This window comes from Mandrillus leucophaeus, unplaced genomic scaffold, assembly GCF_000951045.1.
Source record: "Mandrillus leucophaeus isolate KB7577 unplaced genomic scaffold, Mleu.le_1.0 Scaffold307, whole genome shotgun sequence".
Classification (NCBI taxonomy): Eukaryota; Metazoa; Chordata; class Mammalia; order Primates; family Cercopithecidae; genus Mandrillus; species Mandrillus leucophaeus.
Window position 1 is genome coordinate 1,416,623 of NW_012103221.1, and position 17,329 is coordinate 1,433,951.

Here is a 17,329-nt window from a genome sequence, read left to right on the forward strand (position 1 = left end):
AACACCACATGTTCTCACTCATAGGTGGGAACTGAACAATGAGATCACTTGGACACAGGAAGGGGAACATCACACACCAGGGCCTATTGTGGGGAGGGGAGGGGGGGAGGGATAGTATTAGGAGATATACCTAATGTAAATGACGAGTTAATGGGTACAGCACACACCAACATGGCACATGTATACATATGTAACAAACCTGCACATTGTGCACATGTACCCTAGAACTTAAAGTATAATAATAAAATAAACAAACAAAAAAACAAATAAAAATCCCCTTCCATGGTAAAAATAAAATAAAATAAAAATAAATATGTATATATATATCTCTCTCTCTCTCTTTTCTGACCAATAGTTGCAGAGATTTGTTCCTCCTACATGAGTTCAATGGTACTTAGCCGTAAGTAATGTATATTTTAAAGGAAAAGCATCAGAAAACAGAAAGGTCTTTCAGAATAAAAAATGGTTCTAATCTTTAGATTTAATGTAACCGACAGCTAACTTAGTAGCTAGAAACAAATGGTTTTCAAAAATTCTGAAATGTCATGGATCTCACTCTCAAGTTTTTTTTTAAGTTGCTTAACTTTTACAATAATATAATCATTTCCTTCATAGTTTCTGGAACTTATTTTTATTTCCCTATTTAGCTTATTATATACAATTTATAAAACGGCATTTCCCGTCTTTTTTTTGGGATGGAGTTCTCATTTTGCTGCCCAGGCGGGAGTGCAATGGCATGATCTCAGCTCATTGCAACCTCCACCGCCCGGGTTCAAGATATTCTCCTGCCTCAGCACCCACACAGCTGGGATTACAAGCATGTGCCACCACATCCAGCTAATTTTGTATTTTTAGTAGAGATGGGGTTTCACCATGTTGGTCAGGCTGGTCTCGAACTCCTGACCTCAGGTGATCCACCTGCCTCGGCCTCCCAAAGTGCTGGGATTACAGGCTTGAGCCCCTGCACCCAGCCTAAAACGGCATTTTCATAAATATATGAACATACTGCATCATACTAACTTTTCACAAGAAGTACATCTGTTTCAAGAGAAATCACAATGATTCTAACGTATCAGTAAAGATTTTAAAATATTAAGAGCATGACAAATGGAAAATTCATTCAACAATAAGTAATTTCTTCTAGAAAATATTATATTCTAAGAAAACCAACCTGTAGCCTCTTATGTTTGCATTTTGGATTCAAACAATGTTTGATACAATATGAAAAAGAATCTGAACCTAACAGAAGTTATTTGACTGACTTTTCAATCTTTTCAATGTAAATGCAACGAAATAAAAAAGAATATCAAACATCAAATATAGGTTTTTCTTTTCTTTTTCTTTTTTTTTTTTTTTGTAGAGATGGGGTTTCGCCATGTTGCCAGGCTGGTCTCGAAATGCTGGACTCCAGTGATCCAACTGCCTCAGTCTTCCAAAGTGCTAGGGTTACAAGTGTGAACCACCACACCCAGCCAGGATATTCTTAATTGACCTATAATCTAACGTATTTCCTTATGTTTCTCATTTTCTCTTAGAAAATAATTGCCATCTAATTTTTTTTCAAACCCTGAATGTGGCATTCAAGCTAATTATTAAAAGAGATAAATTGTTTTTTGTTGATAACTAAAAACATTTAGAGGCTATTTCTAAAATGTATAGGTCTAGTCATATTCACCTGTTATACTTAGTGGATAAATTTATATTGGTCCTTTCCACAAATCTTATATTGACGAACAAATGTTATGTTTCTTTTTAGAACCCTTTCTCATATGTTAATAGTAAGAAAGCATTCAAATTACAATGCTCCCAAACCATAAACGTATGCTTTAAAGATGCTGCTGCTCAGGATGTGAGGCAACTGAAACTCTTCAAATTGCTGGTGAGAGTGCTTAGCAATTTCTTACAAGTTAAAAATGAACCTACCCTATTACCTGGTTATGCCTTTCCTTGGGATATGCTCAAGATAAAAAAATATTTTTCCCCAAAGACACTTGTACAATAATGTCTATAGCAGCTTTATTCACAAGAGTAAAAAACTGGAAAAAAAAAGAAAAAAAAACAAAACCAAATGTTCATCAACACAGGAAGAGATAATCAAATCATAGTATATTTGCATGGTGGAATACTACTTAGCAATAAACAAATAAATACCAAAACAGCATGAATAAATCTCAAAAACGTTATGACAAGTGAAACAAGCCTGACTATACTACTGTACTATTTTACATGAAACTCAAGAACAAGCAGCACTAGTCTATGGTGACAGAAAATCAAAACAGTGTTCACCTCTGAGAGTTGGGAACTGCCTAGAAGAGGAACAAAAGAAAAAAGTGATGGAAACACTCTGTATCTTTACAGAAGTGGTAATTATACAAGTATACACATTGATCAAAGCTTACTGAATTATAAAATTAAGATCTGTGTATTATACACATGTAAGTTTTAGCTCAATAAAAATAAAAGACTTGAAAAAAATGCCCTAAATAAAAAATTTTAAATCCAGAAAATTGTAGAATTTCAATTAAAACTAATAAAGTTTTCTTTATACAGGTCTACTTGTAGAAAAACCAACATTCAACAAACATTCTTGTGGTCATTGTATAGTAACAAAAAATATAGTCACATTTATTTATAGAACAGAATTTTGTTTTTAGAGACACAGTTTCACTCTGTCACCCAGGCTGGAGTGCAGCGGCACAATCCTAGCTCAAAAAAGCCTCAAACTCCTGGGCTCAAGCGATCCTCCTACCTCAACTTCTTGAGTAGCTGGGACTACAGGTGTATCAACACACTTGGCTAATTTGCTTTTGTTTTTGCTTTTGTTTTTGTTTTTGTTTTTGTAGAGATGGGGTCTCACTATGTTTCCCAGGCTGATCTTAAATTCCTAGCCTCAAGTGATCCTCCTGCCTTGGCCTCCCCAAAGTGCCAGGATTATAGGCATAAGGATAGAATCTGACCAGGATAGAATTTTTAAAATATCTGTAGAACTGTTATTGAATTTTATAAAATTCTGTTCCACTCCCCACAAACAAAATTATCAGTACTAAAAGAAATTTAAATCTCTGAAAAACCCAACTCCTCTTCTGCAACCCAGCAACAGACTCAGATAACTCGTAACTCCTTAAGTGTGCCCTAACTTTGTCATCTTGCAATCTAAATAAATTAATCTTAGGTACAATTGTGTAAGTGGCACCTGTTTAATCATTAATTCTTAACACTGTAGTACAGAGAAGTTACTTAACTATTATGTTATTCAAGGCTCCTGTCCTAGTCCATTTGTGTTGCTGTAACAACATGCCACAGACTGAGTAACAAATAACGAGCAGAAATCTATTTTCTCACAGCTCTAAGAGCTAGAAGTTCAAGATCAAGGCATCAGCATCTGGTGAGGACCTTCTTTGTGCATCCTCATGTGGCAGAAGGCAGAAAAGAAAAAAGGAAACAAACTCCCTCTATCAAGCCCTTTTATAAGGATGCCTAATTCAATTCACAAGGGAGAAGTCCTTACCCTAATCACTTCTTAAAGGCCCCCCCCCACCTCCTTATATTAGGTTGGTGCAAAAGTAACCGCAGTTTTTGCTATTAAGGGAAAACCGCAATTACTTTTGCACCAACCTATTCTATTACACTGGCAACACCTGATTTTTTTCAAACCACAGCAATTACCAAATTCAAGACCAAAACTCAGGTATCTGGCTCCTATTTTAAGAACAAGCAGTTAAAAGATTATAGCATCTGATCAACCCATTTTCAGTAGACAATCAAGAAAAAAAAAAAAATCAAGTAACATTTAAAAATATTCTACACTGGAACCAGAGCAGTTTGCTAATTTGTATTCAACATTTAGGTAAGAAATTTAGAAAATACACTAACCTTAGAAGACTTCCTTCGGCTTCTTCTGGTCCAAACTACCACCAGTTTATCTGGTTGCCTGCCAAACAGAAAAAAAAGTTAAACATAATTTATCTTAAATAAATAAAGTTTCATTTTAGTGCCTTCAAAAGAGCAAAAATGTCATCTGCTTTAGGTTACATAGAGCAGCTACTGTTACAACAAAGCTCTATCAAATATAGTAGATGTTGACTACAGATGTGACCTAATTTGCATAACTAATATTTCCTCCTTGTCTTTTCTAACAATACTTTAGCAAGTTAATTCACAGGGACAAACCAAGTAAAATAAAATATTTAGAACTGGTTACTATTTTAAAAAGAAAAAGCACACACATATCTTCTCCAAAAATTAATACCATACTTCTAACACATTATTCCCTTTAATGTGAAGTAAATAGGTATAAAAACGGCACTTCCAAAATAATTTAAATCTATGAATTCACTACTTTTGCATCTCTATATCTCATGAACAATGCTTGTGGTTTTTAAAACATTATTGTAGCCAATCATCTCAATTATCTTCATAAAAACAATACGGTACTGAAAAAACAGGCAAGGTACATACTATTATCCCTATTTTAATTAAGCTTAAAAGACTATTAAGTTAAATAACTAATCAAAAGCTCTGGCAGAACCAAGACTGAAATACAGTCTTCTAATCTCAGATTTCTCTTCTTTATCTTCCACTAATATAAAGTCAAACAAAAATAATACATTTTTAGGTAATATTAGGTTGGTGCAAAAGTAACTACGGTTTTTCCCATTCCTTTTAATGGCTAAAACCGCAATTACTTTTGCATCAACCTAATATAACGAAGTTCTCTTTTGTTCTTATGAAAAACATCAAGATTATAAGTTATTTTACTTAAATTTTCATTTAAAAAAAATCTTAGATAAAAGCTTCTTAACCAAGAAATGAATGCCATACTCATCTTGTTGACCTTCACCATTTTCTATGTCCTGTTCATTTTACACTGGAATCCCTTGCCTTCAGCAGATAACCTTTCCTTCTGTTTCATTTAATTAAAAACATATACACATACATAAAAGGCCTCCAGCCTTAAACTCCTCGCTCAGTGATCCACCTACAAACCTATACGAGAGTTATACCAATGGAAAAACAAACAACCGTTAAAAGAAAAAAAAAAAAAAAAACACCTTGTTCAACACAAAAACCTGGACTAGGACAATTACAGTGAGTAAGGATGGGGTGCAGTATAACAACATGATAGATGGGGTTGGGAAGAAGGTATGATCAATGATGGCAAGTTAACAAGAGGAGAACAGTAGCCAACAAACGTAAGCTACCTCATTTGAAAACACTGATGGCTTGCCAGAACATTTTACCTAGATTACTGCACTATCCTCTTCACTTATGCTCTCATCTCCACAGCTCCAGCCCAACTTCAACTCTGAAATTATATTTTGACAGTACTTTTATAGAAATGCTATCTTACAGTTTTTCCTTGTTTATCATCATATGCTGGGCTCTTACACTGAAGGTACTACCAACTGGCCCTTGCAGGTTCAATTTTACAGGCTTACTTGACTGAAAGAGTATTCTATTTTATTTTAGTTTTAACTTAAACTCTTTTAAAAAGTTCTTAAATATCTTTAAACAAGGCCTATGCTGTACAGATTAGGAGAGCCTCTAACACTACCAACTGCTTCACACCTGACCAGCTTCACTGTTTAAAATCATCTATCTAGACCCTATGTGCATTTGGCCCTGCAACACCCTTGTTTCTCAACATGGCTTATAAGGTATTTCACTCACCACTTGACTCTGATCTAGCTCTCTAACTGTATAACCTGCAAATATCTCATAGGCATCTTGCTCTATAACCAACCCCTGAACACATATTCCTTCATTTCTTCACATCTTTGCAATGTTACAACATTTAAAAAAACAAAAGAGCACACACAAAAACTTCCTCTTCCATTTTTCTACCTGGTAAACTCCTAATTTATCACTTTCTCTGTGTAACCCTGACCATTTCTCATGTCATCTCCTGCCCCATCCTCTCCTACCCATCCCATATTCCAAGCCTCAGAGTTAATTACGCCTGTGTTCCCAATAATAACCTAGACACACCTATTTTCTATTTTAATACTCTGTATACGTTGTATTGTAAGTATTTATTATTTCTATCTCTCCCACTAGATTGCACTATCTTATCAACCATATCTTATTTATCTTTGTATTCCTAGCAACTAATAATCTAGTATGAGGTTGAGGCTCAATGAATATGTGGCACTGAATAAACCTTAAGTTTCATCCAAGAACTCCCAATTGTTTAATTATAATTGATGAGGTCCAACTGAAGCCAGTAGCTATATAATACATCATCCCTGCAACTCATCCAAGCTTTGCAGGGATCCTCATCCTGGCTGCACATTAAAATACAAACTCTAGGGAAGCATTTCTAAATATTGATACCTAGGTTCCAGCCCTGGATAATCTGACTTAATTGGTCTGGTGTGCAGTTTTTTAAATTCCACAGGTGATTCTAACGTGCAGCCAAGGCTGACAACCACTGTTTGACTTGAAAGTCTAGGGAGGCATTACCTGTGATGGCAATGAGAGTGTCTCCCCTACACAACATCCTCCTAGTGCCACCTGAACTGTTGCCTCATTCTAGCACCCTCCTGCCACTCAACGCATCTCAGTGCTTCAGAAAATGAAAGCTTTTTTAGCATAAAAAAGCAAGAAGGGTGGTCTCCTAAGCTGTATGTATGCCTGATGTCCCAAGAATGTAAATAGATCATAAGTCACTTATTTAAGAATGCCCCCAGAGATAGCTAGACATTTTAGTGATTTTAAGTCAAGTTCACATTTTAAATATCTTCACTAGAAATCAGTCCACCATTTTATTATCAGGAACAAACTGAGGCAGAGTGTTCTAAAATAAAGAACTGCTGTGGGTTATTATTCTCAATAGAAGGGTACCAAGAACCACATAACTGGCTATCCATAATCAATATTTTAAGCATTCATATACACTAGAAAATAACCATTAAATATTTACTTATGTACTCCCAAGAGACCAGACACAGGACAGCTGTGAGAGTTTTCTCCAACTACCAACAAACCTACAATCATATAATTTCCTGTCAAAAAAGTCAAGAAAACCTGATAGGGTTTCAGAGAGAACGCAACAATCGCATATTTAACATCTCTATTCCATCACTTCAGTTTAGTTAGTAGGTAGCCCTATATATAATACACACACATTTTTATATATTACATATAAACATTTTATGGACATACACATAAAATGTATGCACAGTCACACTTCCTATGAAATCTGTCTAAAGGGCTCCATTGGAAAAGTTGAGGCCTTTTCGTGGGCTTGTTCAAGGAAGGAAACTGTGCATTTAAAAATAAAGATTTAACACCTTCTATCCTGTCTTCAAAGCCATTAAAAAGGAACATCTGAATCTGAAGGTGGCATGTTTTGTCTCAAATTGTGCTCTTGACATCAAATTCTGGAGAGGGAGAAAGAAGCTAGGAAAAAGGACAGGAGACAGCAGTGAAGAAGAGCAGAGAGGACTGAAGTGGAGAAGAGAGGAGAAGCTAAAAGGAGAGCTACAATATTCAGATTATAAAGCAATTAGCTTGAGCTTTCCCTGGCATGCAACTAAAGCATGCCCTCCTCTTCACCACTAAGTGAACTACTGCGTATGAAAACTAAGTTTAAAGAAAAACATTTCTGGCTTATTTTAACTCCTTTACTCTTTTCCACTCTCTGATGTATGACACACGTGTGAGGTGAAACTTTAAAAGCCATAAGAGAAACCCAAAACTATCACATGAAAATCACTCCCATCACTTTCCATAATCATAATAAGCATTCAACAGATATTTTACTGAATGTCTGCTATGTTCCTGGCACCATGCTGAGCAATGGAGATACAAGGATGAAAGAAAGATCCACTGGAAGTTCACAATCTAGTGGGGAGACAGACCATTAAACCAACTACCCTAGCCCAGGCACAACCTTGGAGAACACAGAGTAGATGAAAAGACCTTAGCTTAAAGAAACTATTTATAAATATCTCAGGAAACAACATGAACAGTGGCAGAAAGTACCGGCCCAACCACAGAGATTACTAGATTTAAAATTTGTAAAAACTGTAATTTACAATGACACTTTCAATGTAAAGCCCAACAAAAGATGAGTGACTAATTATCGTATGTCTGTTTACTAGAAAATCACAGAGGCATTAAAAATATTTTCTAAGAACATTTGCAAACATAGGACAATGCTTAGGATATCATGGTCTGTTTGTTTAATATAGATTTCAATTTTTCTATACTATATAATAAGAGAAGAACCAAAAGGAAATACCTCAAATTACTATCTGTGTTTATTACTGGGAAGTAAAATTACGTGTCATTATACTTTTCTGTATTTTCTACCATGAATTTGTATTACTTTATGCTGGTGGGAGGTATTTAAATGTGGGGAGTGAGCTACTAAAAATAAATCAGTTGCACACTTACTAAGAAGTAGAATAAATAAATACATATAAATCAGAACTTTTAAGTTTGGAATTAATTATGAATAGACAGAATTAAATAAATTATTTTTTTAAAATTTCAGAGAAATCACAAAGCCCTCAAACAACTAAATTAATTTGTTTTCCAAGTCAACAGAAGTGGGGGAGTAGTATTCTTTGTCTTAAGTTAACATAAATGTTCCCCTAAGATCTGAGCAAAATTTTTAAATAGGCCCCACTTGACTCTGGCAACCTCCCCTCCTTTTTTGGTAGCTCCTTCAATTCCTGGGCCATTCTTTCTCAGGCACTGAAAGTCAACATGACATTCCAGTATGGGCTGGCCAGACCCAAACAATAATATGACAAATTCTTTTCAGACCACTCACTTTTTTTCTACATCAATTAAAATTCCCATTTCTCCAGGATAAGTATCTTAGGAGGTTATTAAGAGGAAAGGAATCTGGGGAAAAAACTTGTATTAATTCAAGAGATATGAATTTATAAAAGTGGACCTTTCAAAGATGACATAGTACACAGTTGTCCCTCCATATCTGTGGGGGATTGGTTCCAGGACCCCCCACAGATACCAAAATCTGAGGATGTTCAAGTTCCTTATATAAAATGATGCAGTATTTGCGTATAACCTATACAAATCCTCTTGTATACAGTCACACACTGCTTAACGATAGAGATATAGTCTGAGAAATGCATCATTAGGCAATTCTGTCCTTGTGCAAACATCACGGAGTATACTTACACAAACCTGGATGGTATAACCTACTACACACCTAGACTATATGGAAGAGCCTACTGCTCCTAGGCTAGAAACCTGTACAGCATGTTACTGTATTGAATACTGTGTGTAATTTTAACACAATGGTTATTTGTGTATCTAAACATATATAAACATAGAAAAGGTACAGTAAAAAATACAGTATTATAATCTTATGGGACCACCTTCAGGTATGTGGTCTGTTGTTGACCAAAACATTCTTCGGCAGTGTATGAGTAAGTTTAAATCATCTCTACGTTACTATACCTAATACAACAATGTAAATACTATGTAAATAGTTGTTACGATATATTGTTTATATTATTTTTTGTTATTATGTTGTTATTTCTATTTTTTTCCCCTGAATATTTTCAAGTCACAGTTGGTTGAATCTACAGATTCAGAACCTGCAGATAAGGAGGGCAGACTGTATGTAGAAGAGAATTCTAGACCAGGAATTAGGTCTGATACTAAGTGACTTTAGAAATATCTCCTTCTTTCTCTGAGCCTATTCCCTAATTTGGACTTCACTAAAATCTCAACCAGTTAAAAAACAAACAAACAAAGAAACAACAACAACAAACACTGACACTAATTGGCTAAATATTTGGTGGTTTAAAAGCAAAATGAAAAATTCAGAAATAGGGTAAAGAATATGAGGCAAGGATATTTGTCTCCTGTCTATTAACAATCTAGAGGTAGCTAATATTACCACCTTTGAACAATATTATGAAAGGAAAAGTAATAACTTTTAGCAGAGCAGTAAACTATCAGATTTATGCTCCCTGTCCAAGGCACAGTGTTAATCATGAGAGGTGTTACAAGAAGTACCCTACTCCCAGCCCTTTCCAACCACCACTACCATGTTGGTATTAAGATGGGGCCACATCATACTTCTCACTACTAGAACATGAGAAGGGGTCTATGTCACTTCTGGAGTAAATGAATAATAAACTAGTATATTTTCCCCCACACTATCTAAATGGACAGGATTCTAGAACACACAGGAGGGCATAGTCGTAAGAGTTGCCTGGGCCCCTGAATGACCACACAGAAGGTCAGTTGACCTGGAACATCCTCTCTACATTGAGAAGTGAGCAAAAAATAAACTTTTGTTAGGTTAACCAACTTGGATTTCCAGGTGTATCTGCTACAGTAACCCCTCAATGTTCTAGAAAACTCAGTAAATTTAAAAAAAAACACATAACAATAATAGTTGCTGTCTTGTAAAAGTTTACATTTCAAAGTGCTGAGATCATATTTATCCTTTTTATGTCCTATCAGTTTTCATTTGTATGAAATCACTATTCCAAAAAATAAAAGATAGCTGTACCTCGAAACTTGGAAAGCCTCCAAGCTTTTCCTAAATTAAAAATAAGGAACTTTGTAAGTCTTTGGAACACAAAAAGTATAACACATTTCTCTCACCACAGAATCCAGGATATGCTTAAAATAAGAAAAAAAGAGCTCAAAACATTAATACCAAATTTAACTGAATAGGCACTTCACTAATAAGGTTATTTCTTTTAGAGAAAAGGACTCTTAGCCATAAATGAACATTTCATGGTAGGATGCTGTGAAAATTTAAACAAAAAAGGGGGAGATTGTCTTATCACAGAAATACTCTAACTTTACTATTTCTCAAGTAATTATTTTTATCCTTCAGTAGGTACATCTGCCTCCTATTAAACTACCACTACTACAGCTCCAGTTAATTATACTCCTTTATGCTTACTCACAAGAGTTATTTAGCAAGCTGCAGTAATTATTCAATAGGGAAAAAATTATACAAATACAAGACAAAGTACATACACAGGATATATTTCTTTTCTGTAAAAATAAAGGACAATTCTAATAATAAAAGATGCAAAACATCTTTATCAGTTAAATAAAAATACTTTGTTTTCTTATCTATATTTTTGTGTCACTCTATTGTTTAAAAAATATTTTAACAGAGCAATTACTTTTGGTTAAAAATAACTGATAACGCAAAGGAACTTTTCTGACAGGTATTTCTAATATCTATATGCCAGTATTTAGAAACAGCACCTCAAATTGAGGAAACATAGTTTGATGTTTGGCATATTACAGCAGAGTGTACTTTCAGATGGGCCATCAAAAATAAATAAATAAATATCTTACTAACAACAGTATAAAGAATTTACTATTTTTCTTTCTTTCTTTTCTTTTTTTTTTTTTTTTTTTTTTTTTTTTTTTGAGACAGGCTCTCACTCTAGCCCAGCCTGGAGTACAATGGAGTGATCATAGCCCACTGCAGCCTCAGACTCCTGGACTCAAGCAATCCTCTTGCTTCAGCCTCCGGTGGCATAGGACTACCGGCACATGCCACCACAACAGATAATTTTAAAATTGTTTTGTAGAGATTGCTATGTTGTCCAGGCTGGGCTCCAACTCCAGGCTTCAAGTGATCCTCCTGCTTGAGCCTCCCAAACTGTTGGGATCTCAGGCGTGAGCTACCACACAAGGCCTAATTTTTCTAATATAAGGATATTTGTAAGACAAACAGCACTATAATGAATCACTGCTGTATATGTATGCAATATTGGTCTTCTCAAATACTACTTCATACTTTATTGTTTTATAGTATCACCCGTAATAAATTCCTTTAATTTAGCATATTATTTACTCTTCTCTTTTTTTTCCAGACCTATTGGAAGAAGACTCACATGTCACTAAAACAAATATTAGTATACCCAGGTTATATACCTGGTTCCCTGGAACTGAAGTTAGTAGAAAAACAAACAAACAAAAAGAATCTATCAATCTGACCATTCCTCAGCCCAAACAATCATATTCACAATTTCATCTCAATACACTTCTATAATTACTGCAATTGTGTGTTTTGAATGACTACATTTGTCTGTCTTGTTTCTGACCTTAAGGGTCTCAAGAGATTTCCTGGTATTCAAAAAGCATTTATTAAGAAGAGGGCAGAAAAACAATATGATAGATAAAAGAATCACAAGAAGACAACTTTCTTCTGGTTGCATCATCTAAGCCTCAAGATGTTCCTCAACTGTGAAATAAGAATACAGGACCAATGTAACGAACAGTTAAGATATATGAAGTGCTTAGTGGAGCGCTAGGCTTTCAGCAACTTCTCCAAAAACATTAGCAACCAGTCCATGTGTACACACAGAGCTTCCAAATAGCTTCGTACAGTCTCCCTCTTAAATGCGAACAGACGACCAAAGATCATCTAAGGAAAGCCTCCAATATGAAAGAAAACAGGCTAAAAAGGAGAAAAAGAACTTGCAGGAAACCGAGACAATATCACCAGTATGCTCAGAGGTATTAAAGACATTACACTCATGAAAAATACTAAAGGAATATTTAATACATAAGAAAGCATTCTGAAGATTATGTCATTATTTTTCATTAGGTGAGCAAAAAATGCAGAGTTGGAAGATAAATTTGAGGAAATCTTCCAGAACTAGAATGAAATAATGATTATTTTAAAAGAGAGAAATATAGGAAATTTAGATAAATTCAGAAGGCTAAATATCTGACTATCCCCAGTATAGCAGTGAAAAAAGGTCCTAAGTTGTCATTTATGCTGAATGCTTTGTGAAAGACCATTTCAAAGTGGAGCAGGACACTTGTGGGCTCCAGCGGAGGAAAGGAACTGATGAATTACCAACGTGTTTAACTGTTTGAGAAGGATTTTGAGAGGTAACAAGTACGTTTAAGAATAATAACGATACGTACACTGCAGGGTCATAAGGGAAGGTGGGGGGAGGACAGAACAAAATTAGTAATTATTAACATAAGGAAATTTTTTAAAAATGGAAATGTGATAATACTATAGGGCTCAGCTGCTAACAATGTTTACTAAGTCACAATGAATTCTGACCTAACTCTGATAGACCTGACTGGTAAGTGAGGGGATGGGTAAAGAGAAGGGTAAGTAAGCTTCAGGGAGGATATGACAAGAGGGCTAAATCCTCACCTACCAAATCAACAAGTTAGTAGATAGAGTCTATAATCAAAAAAGTAAAAGAACAGTTGAAAGTATGTTGCTGAACAATAAAATACTACTTCATACCACCCATTAGGAAGGCTACTAAAAAAAAGACAAAGGCCAAGCACTTTAGGAGATGGAAGCAGGAGCATCACTTGACCCCAGGGGTTTGAGGCCAGCTCAAGCAACACAGTGAGACCTCGTCTCTACAAATAATTTAAGCCAGGCATGGTGGTGCATGCCTGTGGTCCCAGCTACTTGAGAGGCTGAGGTGGGATGATTGTTTGAGCACAAGTGGTCGAGGTTGCAGTGTGCCGTGATTGCGCACTGCACTCCAGCCTAGGTGACAGAGCGACACCCCCATCTCAAAAAAAAACAGAAACTCAAGGAAGGGCCATGCACAGTGGCTCATGCCTGTAAGCCCAGGACTTTGGGAAGCCAAGGTGGGAGATCGCTTAAACCCAGGAGTTCAAGACTAGTCTTGGCAACATAACAAGACCCTGTCTCTATTAAAACACACACAAGCACACACACACACACAAAAGGCAGAAAAAGAGTGGAAAAAAAGGTACAAAGAACAAAGGCAACAAGTACAGAACAGTAACAATTAAGGGAGACATTAATCTAACTACACGAGTAACCACTTTGAATGTCAGTGGTATAAATGTACCAATTAAAAGATTGTCAGAGGTTCAAAAAACAAGACTCAATTGTATGTTTTCCATAAGAAACCTATTTTAAATATAAAGACAAGTGTAGATTAAAAGTAAGTAGATGTAGACAAATATACCATGCTAATACTAATCAAAAGATTTGGTTGCTTACATGCTTGTGAAACAATCTACAATGAATTATATATACATATATATAGTTATATATGTATGAATTTTATATATATATAATTATATATATAGTTTAAAAACAACAAATTTATCTATTTGAAACATCTCAAAAAGAAAAAGACACATGCCACACACCTTACATAAGAATAAACTCAAAATGGATCCAAGATGGAAATGTTAAAATGGTTTTTTAAAAAATATATATATATATATATGTACTAGAAGAAAACATGAGTGAATTTCTATAAGCCCGTATAGAGAAATGCTTTCACTATGTCTCAAAATCAAGATGTAATATTGATAGACTAAATTAAAAAAAAAAAAAGGCATACTGAAAAATGCCATAAACAAAGTCATACATTAACGAAATGGGAAAAACTATTTGCAATATAAGACACTGGTAAAGGAAAGACAAAAAGACTTCTACTTTCCAGTCAAGCATGTCAGGAGCTTGGAAGCTGTTACTTCTATCCCCACAACAAGAAAAAGCAAACAAACTGAAAATCAACAACTCTTCCTAGATTCCTCAGAGAATTGAGGTCACAGGGCAAATCATACCCCCAAAACTGGAATGAGAGGCAGACAAAGAGAATCACAACTTACAGGAGTAGCAGCCCAAGAACCAGTATGCTCCACAGTAACAGAGTAAGAAAGTCTAAATTGTAATTGACCAATTACTAGAGGTTGGATGTGGACAAGTATGAGAGTTAAAAACTCCCAGGAAGATCAGTCTTGGGAGGCCCCACATTTTTGTGAGTTTTACCTCCAGGAGCCCTACCAGGTTCTCTCACAGTGCAGACTGGATAAAAATAACCTCCTGCTTAGGGCAAAGGAAGAGGAAAAGTAGGCACTTTGAAATACTTTCCCAAGCCTCTTAATAAGGCCTACCCTCAAGAGAAACTATTTTACCAGAAACTAAATGAACTGAGAGAAGTGAAATAACCAACTCCACTACCCTCTAGACTTCCTCTCTCACCTAAAGGGGAAAAAACTGAGGCGCACTGGGGAGGGTAAAGCCAAAAAACACAATCACTAAAAGCCTCATTATAGGACTATAGAATACTTCCTGTTCCTCCACACCTTATCAGTAGAGCTCCCATATAATAACAGGGAAATACAACTGAAAGAACTATCCAACCCAGACCTCAGTTAAGAAGAAATCTCTAGAGAAACTACAAGACAACAGAGGAGATTTAAAAAACAAAAAAAAGGTACAGAGAATATTTTAGCCTCTGACACCTATAGCTACAGCTACGGTAAACAGTAAACAGAGCCCAACTCCTATCCAGATAAAGAGAAAACCTTTCACTAAAAAGGCCTATTTATCTCAGTTTCACATACCCAGTACATCATTTCCAGCTTTCAACAAAAAATTACAAGGTAGACCAAAGACAAATCATTTTAAGAGACAGAACAAGCATCATAAACTCAGAGCAGAGATAATGAAATGATCAGAACTGAAATTTAGAACAACTAAGACTGATATGCTAAGGGTGTTAATGGAAGCAGAGAAATGAAAACTCTTTAAGAAAACATAAAAAGGAAACACAAGAAATCAAAAACACTGTAACAGAAATGATGAATGCCTTTGATAGGCTCATGGACAGACTGACGACAATCAAGGAAATAAGTTAACTTGAAAAAATGTCAGCAGAAAATTCCAAAACTGAAGTGGAAATAGAAGAATTGAAAAAAATAAAGAACAGAATATCCAAAAACTGTGAGACAATTACAAAAAGTATTGAATTAGTCTGTTCCCTACTGCTATAAATATTTGAAACTGGGTAATTTATAAAGAAAAGAGGTTTAAATGGCTCATGGTTCCACAGGCTGTACAGGAAGCATGACAGCTTCTGGGGAGGCCTCAGGAAACTTTAATTCGTGGCAAAAGGTGAGGGGGAAGCTGGCACGTTTTACATGACCAGAGGAGAAGGAAGAGAGAGCAAGGGAAGGTGTTACACATTTTTAAACAACTAGATCTCATGAGAACTCTTATCACGAGTACAGCACTAGAGGGATGGTGCTAAACCATTAGAAATCATCCCCACAATTCAATCACCTCCTACCAGGCCCCACCTCCAACACTGGGGATTACAACTGAACATGAGATTTGGGTGGGGACACAGATCCAAACCATATCAGACATAAATACACATAATGGGGATGCCAAAAGAAAAAGAAAAAGAGAAAGGCATAGAAGAAATATTTGAAGCAACAATGTCTGAGAATTTCCCAAAAATTAATGATAGACACCAAACCACAGATCTAGGAAACTCAGAGAACACTAAGCAGGATAGATAGAAAAAAATCTACATGTAGGCATATCCTAGTCACACTAAAGAAAATCAAACACAAAGGAAAATATTGAAAGAAGCCAGAGGAAAAAACACCTTACCTATAGATGAAGCAAGAATAACATCAGTCTTTTCACAAACCATGTAAATTAGGTAAAACTCACAGAAGTGTGGGGTCCCTACACTTGTAAGCAGGAAGAGAGTGGAATAAAATAATAATAGGAGTGGAAATGTACCAACCTAGAATTCTGTATCCAGTGAAACTGTCCTTCAAAAGTGAGAAACAGACTGTCTCAAACAAAAGTTAAAAAAATTTATCACCAATAGACTTCCTTTACGACAACTGTTTTTTAAAAAATTATTCAAAAGAAGGAAAATCATATAGTCAGAAAGTCAGACCAACATAGCAAATCAAATCCAACAATGGTTAAAAAGAATTATACAACATGATCAAATCGATTCTAGGTATGCAAGGTTGGTTCGACACTTAAAAACCAATTACTGTAAAAACCAATTATTATAAAAATTTTGTAATCCATCACATCAACAGCCTAAAGAAGAAAAGCTATATGATTATATCATTAGATGGAGAAAAAGTATTTGACAAAATCCAATGCCATTCATGATAAAAACTCTCAGACAACTAGGAAAAAAAGGGGGAACTTCCTCAACTTGATAAAGACCGTCTACAAAAAAACCTAAGGATAACATTATACTTAACAGTGATAAACTAGATGCCTTCCTGCCAAGGAACAAGGCAAGGATGTCTACTCTCACCACTCCTAGTCAAATCATTCTGGAAGTCCTAGCTAACGCAATAAGATAAGAAAAAGAAAAGGTGTATAGGTTGGAAAGGAAGAAATAAAACTATTTGTTTGCATGTGATATGACTGCCTATGTAGAAAGTCCCAAAAAATCAACAAAACTCGTAAAATAAATAAGCAATGATAGCAAGATTGCAGGATACAAGGTTAATACATAAAAGTCAATTGCTTTTATACATCAGCAATGAACAATTGGAATTTACCAATTGGAATACCATT

The 17,329-nt window shown here is 35.3% G+C and overlaps 1 protein-coding gene across 2 annotated transcripts in view; it reads right to left on the reverse strand.

Annotated features, from left to right (window-relative positions):
* EHBP1 (EH domain binding protein 1) overlaps positions 1 to 17,329 on the reverse strand; it is a 326,557-nt gene that overhangs the window by 282,704 nt on the left and 26,524 nt on the right. For both annotated transcript variants that reach the window (XM_011987305.1, XM_011987303.1), the window contains exon 3: positions 3,874 to 3,931. In XM_011987305.1, the coding sequence (XP_011842695.1) occupies positions 3,874 to 3,931 (58 nt within the window). The remainder of the gene's footprint in view (positions 1 to 3,873; positions 3,932 to 17,329) is intronic.